At 33.3% G+C, this 11,792-nt stretch overlaps 1 protein-coding gene across 1 annotated transcript; it reads left to right on the top strand.

The window, feature by feature from the left end:
• The first annotated feature begins 1,929 nt into the window (after positions 1–1,929).
• On the top strand, positions 1,930–7,631 carry LOC133285300 (WAT1-related protein At1g25270-like). Its single transcript, XM_061482519.1, has 7 exons — positions 1,930–2,114; positions 2,345–2,404; positions 2,522–2,638; positions 6,021–6,270; positions 6,592–6,750; positions 6,848–6,999; positions 7,556–7,631. Exons 1-7 carry the CDS (start codon positions 1,930–1,932, stop codon positions 7,629–7,631), a joined length of 999 nt encoding a protein of 332 aa, XP_061338503.1.
• Positions 7,632–11,792: the final 4,161 nt, after the last annotated feature.

The raw sequence follows: 11,792 nt of genomic DNA, 5'->3' as shown, positions 1-11,792 counted from the left end.
AAATTTTTTGTAGGAATCTGGCATAGAAAGAGAAAGAAATTAGTCTTATAAAATTAGTCACAATTTAAACCGTGACTAATTTTTTTCAACATAAATTCTATACCTTTTCCATCGCATGGGAGACTTCAGAGTTGCAGGACCAGTCCCACTAAAATAAATGTGAGATTCATTGCATTAGACTGATTTACATTTAACAATAATATTATTACACCTCTCCACCTGGAGAGAAAATGTAGAGGGCCCAGCACATTGGTCTCTCTAGAGAAAAAAAAATAGAGAGAGAAAGAAGAGAGAGGAGAGAGAAAGGGAGAAGAAAAAGAAAAAAAGGACTATGGAATAAAATTTCCTCCACCTGTCAGTGACATATGGATATACGGGTGCAAATAAATTGGACTGAGCTAAATTTTACTTTAAATGAGCCAAACCTATGAATTTTTTTTTGAACTTGACTTGGCTCATTAGCCTTGCACCAGTACGAGCTAAATTCTAAGTCTGACTTGGTTTATTTATGAAAAATTAAAGATTTGACTTAGCTCATTTATAATTATAAAATGTATTTTTTTTCAAACTTTGATACGTCCAAATGTTGAGACTATAAATATATTAAATTTTGTATTCCTTCCTTCATAGAGAAAAAACAATCATAGAATCCACTCAGTTTACATATAATTACACCTTTCATGCTATTTAGCAGGAACAAAAAAATATTTTTAATACATTCAATTATCCCACATATCAGCTCAGCTCACGGGCTTTCATGCCAAGCCTTATTAAATTAGGATTGAACTTGTTTGCTACATAAACTTTTTTTAAAACTTGAGCCCGTTCTATTTATAAATAAGCTAGGCCAAACCAAACTTAAAGCAAGCTAAGCCTTGGGCCCCTGACAAGCCGTTTGGTCCATTTATACCCCTACTTGGGTGCATGAAGAATAGTCTTTTTATTCAGCTTTATCTTTTTGGGAAGAGTTATATTTACAAATTAAATTATTTACGAACTCTTACAATCAAATCTTAACCGTTGTTTTTCGTCAATCTAACGGTTATAATTAATAAGTGTGACCCAATATATGATAATGGTTAGATTGACATAAATCAACGGTTAAGATTTAATTGTAAGAGTTTGTAAACAATTTAGTTTGTAAATATAACTCTCTCCTCTTATTTTATATTTCATACTTTGAATTAATTTTTGTTATATTTACTATATATGTTTTGAGTTTATTTATTGCCTCTTTAGAAAAAAATCAAAAAACTAATCCAATCAAAACTACTTTGTATCGATCAGATAATTTGAAGTTGTGTTTGAAGTTATAATAAAATCAATCCAATCCAATCTAATTCACTAGCTCTTCGATATTTAGAGTATGTTTGGATAAACTTTTGTTTTTAAAAAATTGTTTAAAAAATAAAAATAAAAGTTACTTTAAGAAATTTTAAATATTTAGATAGCAACTTTTAAAAAAAGAAAAATTCAAAATAAAAATTAAAAAATGGTGCTTTTTTTTAGCCAATAGTTGATTGTTTTTTAAAAAATAAAAATTAAAAGAATATAAATTTTAAAAATTTAAATTTAAGCTTACTCATTAGCTTTTCCTATCCTACGAACATGCTGTTACGATTTCATTTTTTTTTTTTTTTTGTATATACGATTTCATTTTTTTAATTACAAAGACTAGTTTCTTTTTTAAAGAGCTTGGCAGTCTTTTCTTACAACCCAGTAATTAGTCACGATTTCAATTTTTCCTGATTTCCCTGCGCGTGACTCGTGACACGTATTATGATTTTATTTCCTTTTACATTTATTTTGTTTTTACCATCATATTTTCGTGGTTAACGACAACTGGCAAGAGTTTTGATCGAAATTTCCTTTCCCTATATATGCATTTGGATCTCAAACGCAGGTCAGGCTCAGGGCCCATTCTTGAAGATGAAGGGCTTGTGGGACAAATGGAAACCAGCGGTGCTAATGGTGGTGGTGCAGATCACATTTTCTGCTTGCAATATACTCTACAAGCTTACCATTTATGATGGGATGAGCACTATTGTTCTTTCAGCCTATCGTCTCGCCTTCGCAGCGGCTACCACCATTCCCCTTGCTTTAATTTTTGAGAGGTAAGTGTTTGTTTATTTTGCAACTTTGCATAAATAAATTTTGTATATTATTTCAATCGTATTACTAATTATTAATAGACAATTATTATGATTAGTTATCATGACTGATTGATGATGTGACTGCTCTAATATACTCAATTTAAATTGAAAAGAAAAGAAACAAACGTTACAGCTTCTTTCAACTTGAAACTATGGCAATAGATCAAGTTTGCATTTTTTTCTCTATACAGGAAGAGACCAAACATGACTCGGAAGGTGTTTGGTTTGGCATTTCTCAGTGGATTGTTTGGGTATGTATTTGGTAAATTCTACCATTTGCCCCATGTCACAACTTTGATCGTGTATAATTGATGATTCATTAACAAAAGTTATATATATGAATATATGTTGTATATATAATGGAACAGTGGAGCTTTATTTCAAAACTTATTCTATGGAGCCCTGACATTTGCCCCGGCAACCTTGGTGTCCGCACTCTACAACCTTATTCCTTCAATCACCTTAATCTTGGCCATTTGCTTCGGGTACGTTTACTCACCTTGGCAATATATATACTTGATCTTCTTTCTTGAATTAATGTTGAAAATCCCAACAAGACTTGACATGATGAACAAATAAAATCTAACTGGGACAACCCCAAAGGTCTTGGCTTTGGGTGTTTAAAACAGAATCCATTTAATCAAATAAAAAAAGTTTCATATTATTCATATTTGTTTTAAAACTTTTTTTATTATACCTTAACTCAGACTTTAATTTATTTTTTCAATCAAATTAATCAGATAACTTTATAAGAAAATTGATTAAATTGGATGACTTGATTTTTTTCTTCTTCAAAATCATTTCAATCTAATATGTGAAAAGCGAAAACCCTAATATTTTATTATTGTGTATGGAGCAACTTTTCTTCTTCTAACTTTCATCAATAAAAAAAAGAAGCTAATTGTTTTAGAAATTTTTAACTAACTAATAAAAATTAATATTCGAGCTAATAAAAGCTATACATTTTTAATTTCATCTATAGATATTTTTAATATTTCATCTGAATTTAAGCTTTTTCTTTATTTTCTTTTTTTTTGTTTGAAAGAAAAGAGAGAGCAACTAACAAGTCCTAGGTGTAGCTATCCCCACTACATCCTTCCACAGGAGTTTGGTACATCTACTAGAGGGAACTGTGAACTCCTGAGTGTATCAGCTATGTCTCTAATAATTCACCGCTAACCAATCTGCAACTGAGTTTCCCTCCCTGAACGTGTGTGAGATGATCACCGTCCAAGACTGACTTAGCAACATTCTTATTCGATTAATCAAATCCACTAAAGGATGATGGCGAGGACATCTTTTCTGAATAAATTGAATTGCCACCAAAGAATTGCCTTCCACCCAGAGATGAGAATATCCCTTATTGAATTGCTAATTAGAGTCCTGTATAGAAGCCCCAAAGCTCAGCTCTCAAAGAATTACCATTGCCTAAAAACCTTGAAAATCCACCAAGCCATTGCCCAATGTTGTCATGGAAAGAACCACCACAACTTGATGTATTACCATTCAAGCTGCTCGAATCATCAACGTTGAGTTTGATCCATCCCTCCTGCAAAAAACTACATCCGATTAGGCGCTGTTGTTTTTGCCCAACCTACAAACCTGATCCTTCTAGAGTGTTTTGTCCCACAATAAAATTGTCACGATAACACAAAATCCTCGTACAAAGCCCATAGTCCGAGTTTTGTTTGTCTTCAAATATCAGAGAATTTCGGTCCTTCCAAAGCGACAAACAAGTTATGCCAAACGTTAAGACCAATGTGTATCAGTCACCCATGTAGCCTTATCCAAAATATTATTTAGCAGCCAATCCTGTGAGCATGTTGAAAAGAACTCGTCCCCCTTAGCAGGAATCACCAAACGCTTCCAAACAGCTTGAGCATAAAAACAGTCCCTAACAACATGGATTCCATCTTCCATGTGAAAATGACAACGAGTGCAACTAGCATCAGTTGTCATGTGCCCATGACATCGAGTATCATTTGAAAGAAGGCTGTTATTCATGAGAAGCCATAAAAATATTTTAAATTTTTAATCCTTTTGGGCCCCTCCAACTCCAAACTGCCTTCCATTTTGCTTCCACAGCTCTCCCTCCTGGTCTTATGAGCATCTCATAAGCTGATCTCACTGGATATGTGGGAATTGCCGTTAGAACTTAGAACAGCTTTAGCAAGAGTAACTCGTCCTGCTAAGGATAACCGAGATTGGTTCCACTTGTTAAGGCGATCCATAAGATGATCATGAACATATTTGAATGCTGATCTTTTAGATCGATTATATTGTGTAGGGATACCCAAATACTTACCCAAGTCCGGGGTATTAGAGAAACCCATACGTCGGGTCAATTCAGTGTGGCTTTATGAGAATGGACATTCTTAGAAAAGTACACTTTTGTCTTTTCGTGGTTGACATGTTGGCCCGAGGAGGAGCAAAACATAGCTAATGTGTCTGCTACTATACCAGCTTGATCCAATGATGCTTCCGTGAAGAGGAGAAGGTCATCTGCAAAAAATAAGTGAGATATTTCTGGTCCATTCTTCTTCAGACAGATTGGCATCCACTTGTTTCGCTGCACCGCCTCTTGGATGAGATGAGCTAACCGTTCAATACACAAGACAAAAAGACATGGAGACAGGGGATCTCCCTGCCTAACACCTCTTGAAGGCCTACTCCCTTGTTGTAGACCCATTCTATAACACATTCCGAGACACACTTCATAAATCAACTTTAATTGGCATCCACCTTTTCTTACCTTTCTTTGATCTTATGGAGTGAAGGATTTCCTGAGCTATAATCACATTATCTGTGCAGCTATGTTAAGGTTTTCCGTACACATTAAATATGTACTAATTGGTCTGGTGCGCCATTAACTTATTTAGATCATTTGCGTGGAAGTTTCCAATAGGGTTCAACGCCCCTAAGAGAATAACACACACATATATATATATATATATATTTTTTTTTTTCTTTTTCTTTTCTTTCTTGAACTCCTCGTGGGAATCTCTAAGGCACCACTTTAATGGTGAGGGGCTCTTCAACTCTCTAGCCAGGTGTAGTATCGAAAAAGAGTACACCAATGTAACTTAATTAAAAAATTTCACCAATATTCAAAATCTCAATTGATAAATTAATTCCTTTGGGGGAAAATTACATAATACTCCATTGAAGTGTAAGCCATAATTTTACTTTTCATACTTCAACTTATAGTTGTTACATATAATATCCTAAATTTTTTGTAAAATTAAAAAACATCACATTATGAGAACTTTAACATCTAAAATTTTCTATCATAACTCAATAGGAAATTATACTTACAACCACATTTTTTACCGTTGGATCAAAATAAAATCAACAGTTATAAAATAACATCAAATGAGCAGTTGATTTGATTTTAATGCAATGATAAAGAAATTAAAATAATTGTAATAGGTTATAAAGAAAAATATATTGTAAGCATAACCTCTCCTAACTCGATATATTCATATCAGAACTAAATTGTAAATTATAACTATTACAATTAAAATAATGACAAAATAGATCAAGACTAGTCAAATTATTTGTTAGAAATCTCACCTTGTTTGAAACCCCTTCAATATTTAAATGGTTTCTCCTTATTATATCCCAACCTTATATCTAGCAAGAAATTGAGAGATCAATAGCCTTAATTAATGAAAAATGAAAGTAAACTTGTAATCTACCCAATTTTTAGAAAGTAAATAACGGAACTATCTTTCAAGAAAGCTATGCTTAGTCAGGCCAATTATAGGAGAATAAGTGTTTGCAGATACTGATCAGTGGAAATTAAAGTTACTTATATGCTCCCAATTTATAATACTCTTGTTTAATGTACTTACCATGCCTCTATAGTTTCGAAAAATTAAATTGGGGAGCAGCAACAGGAAAGGCCAAGGTATTCGGAACAATAATTGGACTTGTTGGGGCAATGTTGCTGGCCTTTTACAAAGGGATAGTATTTCATATTTGGCATTTTCATTTCAACCTTTATACACTATTGGACCAAACTGGGCACGAGAACGCTGACCATGGTAATGAATTGTTGGGTGCTCTATGCGTCATAGCAAGCTGCTTCTGTTTCTCTATCTGGATGATCATTCAGGTGAGCTTATTTTCTTTATCTACGGTGCTAGTTTCATATTTTATATATATAATTGTTGGGTGCTCTATGCGTCATAGCAAGCTGCTTCTGTTTCTCTATCTGGCTGATCATTCAGGTGAACTTATTTTCTTTATCTACGGTACTAGTTTCATATTATATATATATATATATATATATATATATATATATATATATATATATATGATATTTTGACTTTGGTGTAAAAATAAATAATCTTACTCCTTATCCTTTATTTATGTGAAGCTGTCATTTGACTTACTGTGTGTCTTGTTCATTGATTAATTACTTTATATGGCACAGGCTAAGATAAATGAAGGATATCCATGCCGATACGCAAGCATAGCTTTGATGTCTACAATAGGAGCAATACAATCCATTATTTTTGGTCTTTGTGTTGAGAGGGATTGGAACCAATGGAAAATGGGTTGGGATGTCAGGCTCCTAACTGCGGCTTATTCGGTATAGCTCGTTGTTAACTAGCACCGTAGTCGTGATATGTCTACATGAATATGCGAATTACGAATGATATTCATGTGAGCTAATGTGTTATTTACAGGGAATTATGGCCTCCGGAATTATGATTATTGTCATTGCATGGTGCATACACGTGAGAGGCCCTTTATTTGCATCTTCTTTCAACCCTCTAATGCTTGTGCTTGTGGCTATCGTTGCTTCTTTGACGTTGGATGAGAAATTATATTTGGGAAGGTATACACTAAATCTTTTTTTTCCACCTAAATATGTAGAGAACCAATTCAAAATCTTAAATTGTTGGTAAGACTACATTAATGACTTTATATTTCTTTAACACCCCTCACATAAGAGTCCATTGGACTTGAAGAGTGAACAAATGTACAGACCCACATATTTGTGTTTACAAACTCCACAAGATTTAATTAATTATTAATTAAACGGGGGCGGTGAAGATCAACTTATGACACTGAAGCTCTGATACTATATAAAAAACTAATTTAACCCAAAAACTTGAGTACTTGTGTGAGGTTATATTAATAATTTTATATTCCTCTAACAATATATATATATATATATAAGGAAGAATCCGTTTACAAATTACACTAAGTCTGACTGGTCATACACTCTTGATTGAAGTATAACCGGTCAGACATAATGTAGTTTGTAAGAGTTTGTAAATATATCCTTCTCATATTTATATATATATATATATATATATATATATATATATTGCTAGCCTTGGCATTCATGATTTAATTTGATTTTATTTTGGTTTTTATATCATCTATAGTGCGATTGGATCGGTGCTGATTGTGGTTGGACTATACGCGGTGCTATGGGGTAAGGGCAAAGAAATGCAAAAATGACTCAGTCAAAGCCATCAGAAACCACTGGAGATTCCAAAGCTACGAGGCCTTGTTGGATGGGAAAAGTGATTATCCACCTCTTATAACTATATAATCCAACGAGTATTAGCCTTGTTGAATGGGAAAAGTGATTATCCACCTCTTATAACTGTATAATCCAACGAGTATTATAACTATATATTCCTAAAGTACATAATTATAAGGAATGAAATGATATAACTTTGTGTACTTTAAAAGGATACGCACTGTATCCTTGTTGGATCCATGATGGACTGATAGTAGCTCATGATAAAATACAACCATATATGGTTATCACAATCAAACCCAAGACTATCAGGAATGCTTTTAATGATCATGACGATTTGTCAAAAACATGGACGTGGAAGAACATGATATTCACAATAATAGCAAAGAATAAGCTCTCTCCTGAGATTGTTGAATTTTCTATTAAGTGCTGAGGATGCAGATGATATATATGTGGTAGATATATATACCATGTACATTTCCAGTTGCGATTGCTTGTGTCTTGTTTATTCAATTATTGCCTCTTTTTTAGTAATGGTGTCACATCCTGTATTATATTGTTAGAATCTGCACATTTCATTAAATGTTGCTTCCACCAAAAACTCCACAAAAATATATTTGTAAATAGAAGTGTTAAAACAGGTTATGAGACGCGAGTCGACTTGTGACATGACACGAAAATTCATTTTTAGGTTGACCCACAAAAAAATTTGTGTTGAAAAAAATGTCATGCAAAAAATTTGTGTCGTATTACATGTCGTATAAATTTGAATTCGACCCATATTTTTTAGTTTATTTTTTTTTTAATTTCAATCCATTTATTTATTTATTTATCAATTGCAGTATTGACCCATAGTTTGCATGTCATTCGTGTTGTGTTGTGTCAATCGTAAAAAATTTGTATTGTGTTCGTGTTGCATGTATTTGTTTCAAGTCAAATCCGTATCGTGTTTACCCATTTTGATACCCATTATTAAATCGTGAAATAATTATTAAACGTTTTTCATAAATTTTTTAAAGGGTTCGCTTTTTCTACAGTCAGCTTTTTTTTTTTCTACACAAGAGTGACATGTGGCATCAGCAAACAAACTCGCTATACCTAGTGAATATAGCGTATAGTAACCTATCATTTTGTGACATGTGACATTTAAATTTTGGAAATTTTAACGTAAAATTTTGGAAGGTCATAATTTTTTGACTCAAGTGTGTGAATCTGGTATTTTTTTTTTTATTTCATGTAACTTTTCGAGAGCTACGCGCCGACAAATTTCCTTGGTCAACTCAAAAAATGATTTTTTGTGTCTCGTTTGACATATTTTATCTTTGTAAATGATGTTATTTAAATTTTTACTTTTCAATTCTAACAAATAATTCTCTAGGAATTTTCTAGAACGTAGATCTCAAAAAATTACGTGAGATCAATTTTTTTTTACGTGATTCAGATACCCAAGTCAAAAGTTATTACCTTCCAAAATTTTATGTTAAATTTTTCAAAATTCAAATGCCACGTGTCATGAAACGATAGGTAAATATTCGTTGCCACTGACAACGAGTTTATGTTTGTATGTCACGTGTCACTATACTCACTACAACTGACAGTGAGTTTGAACGCCTCATAAATCATACCACGTGGCCAAACGAAACTCACACCATGGAATTTCTTTGTTTCTGTATTTCTGAAATATGGGTGTGTGATTTGTTATAATTGATCTCATTCATAGTACAGAACATAAAATAGATCTGTAAATAGTTGTAACGAGTTTGGAGACGTGACAATTTGATACATTTTTCTAGGAACGTGACATTCAAAAAAAACATTGAGAAACGTGACAACTTGGTTAGTGTCTCTCATTCTTTGTGGCACCTTCTTGCATTAATGTAAAGAAAAATGATAGATACGTGAATTTTTATGAATACAGACCATAAAATCAACCATTTTTTTTCAATGTCTCTCCCTCACTTGCTCGGTTTTTTGACCATGTTATTGTAAAAACAATAACATGTCACCAGAACAATTATTTGGTTAATTTAATTATTTATATAATGCAGAAAGCGGTGCAGCGGAGTTTAACGTGTTAAGACACGCTTACGTTGAACGCACGTTTTGTGTATCAGGGACATGCTAGATAAGGTACCATGTCTAAATGCGGAAAGGAAAAAAAATGTGAGCGGCTTTTCAGTTTAGCAAAGTACACTGTAATGTATTTGGTTCGACTCCAAAAACTATCACCTTTTTGTCCCTTAACCAATTTATTGAAGTGAGGTAATAAAGTGAAACCTCTTTAATTGTAATGAGATAATATTATGTCGTCACTATCACTTTTTTTGCATCTCAAAATATTATGTTCAAACATCATAACTACTAAGGTTAATTTTTGTTAGCCTTTAATATTTCTATAATGAAAGTAGATAAGTTATTTATATTTATTTTTAAAATAACGTTGTTTTGAATTGAAAAATTAAAAGATTATAACAAAAAAAATTATTATAATCCTGAAAAAAATTATAATTATAAAAATACATTGATTTCTGCTTAAAAAAAATCATTTTAAATTCAATCTAGATAAATTATCTACGTTAACAATAGAAAAAAAGTTTTTTTTGTTATTAGTAAAAGCAATTGTACACTTAAAATTGATTTTATTTTTACAATTTTTTAATTTTTTAATTTTTGTCAATGTTAATTTTAGTAAGCACATAATTAAATTTGAGATTTCTAATCAGAATTACAACCTCTTGTCATCTCCGACGTGATTTATTATATACAAATTAAGAAGTCTTTATACTTAATTTTTCTTTATTTTGAGTTAGTAGCTTTGCTAAATTGAAAAGCTGCTCACATTTTTTTTCTTTTTGCATTTAAACACGGTGCCTCATCTAGCGAGTCTCCTCAAACTCCTCTGCGTACCTTTCATATGAGTACTTAGTTTAACTAAATAATTGTTCCGATGTCATGTTACTGTTCTTACATTAAGGTAGTTGTTCGGTGCTGGATAGACCGTATTGCTATACCATAGGGTATGCGTTCAGAGATAATGTATATCAAGTGTATACTAGGCTTATAGTCGATGTCCCAATCACTGCGCACAAGCAATAGGCTTATAGCCAAGGGGTGGGTGTGTGCACAGTGTGGGCAGAAGTAGTAAATGAGTTATGAGTCTGTACCTGGGGTCTTTAACCTCTTATTTATAAGGGTTACCTCTTGGGCTTGTGTAGATCTCCCAGTTGTAGTAGGATTTAACTTCCTTTCTGTTGGGATAGGGACTCTATCCTTAGCTGCCTTACTGTTTTATATTGTTAGGATAATTGGAGAATTATCCTTTAAGGGATCCTTGGGTAGGTGGTTAGGATATGGAAATATTCCATAACATTTGCCCCCCAGCCCGGCAGTTCGGAAGCTCGGACTGCTGGGGTGCCTAAGTTTGATTGATAAGTCGACCATACCGAGGTGCTATGATCCTGCCTTGGGTCTTGTGTGACTACCTCTTCTGGGCTTAGCTTTTTATATTGGCTTCTTTTCTCTTGAAGTCTCTGAGTAGTGAGGCAGTGTTTGCCTTTTTTTTTTTTGTTGACTTTGAGCTCGGCTTCTCTTGCCGAGGTTTTTTAGTTTTGACTAGGCTTATAGTCAGTCTTTTATATAGGCATTTGCCTAAGTTTTAGGATGGCATTTTGTGCCTCCTTAATAATTAACCCGACTTTGCACTTCCTGGCGTTAAGTGTCGTGGTTCCAGATTTGGCTCGGTTTCGCATACCGAGGTCTCTATTAGCATGGATTCCACCTTTTGCAAAGGTGTATTGTACTTTAGGGAGCACGCATTTTCTAACTACGACTTCCCCCTTTTGGACTTGACTTGCTGCCAATGTTAATTTTGGGAAGGTCTTTCGTGCCTTCTTGAACCATTAGTCCGGCTTCGAATACCATGACTTCTCTTGTTTTTGATGGACTTGGCTTCTTTTGCCATAGTCTTGGATTCTTGTAGGAGGAGTTCGCCTCCTCCATTTTAAGCCCGACTACGTATACCGAGGTTTTTATTTTGCGCCCCGCTTCATTTGCGATGGCTTTCTTTAAATTGACTCGGTTTTTGCCTTGTCTACACTTTTGAAGACAGTATCGTTGCGTTTCTGATTTTAGCCCGA

This window comes from Gastrolobium bilobum, unplaced genomic scaffold, assembly GCF_033153095.1.
Source record: "Gastrolobium bilobum isolate Gb01-03AN ecotype WA unplaced genomic scaffold, APGP_CSIRO_Gbil_v1 utg2703, whole genome shotgun sequence".
NCBI lineage: Eukaryota > Viridiplantae > Streptophyta > Magnoliopsida > Fabales > Fabaceae > Gastrolobium > Gastrolobium bilobum.
The sequence above is the reverse complement of the archived record's forward strand: the minus strand, read 5'-3'. Positions and strand labels throughout refer to the sequence as shown.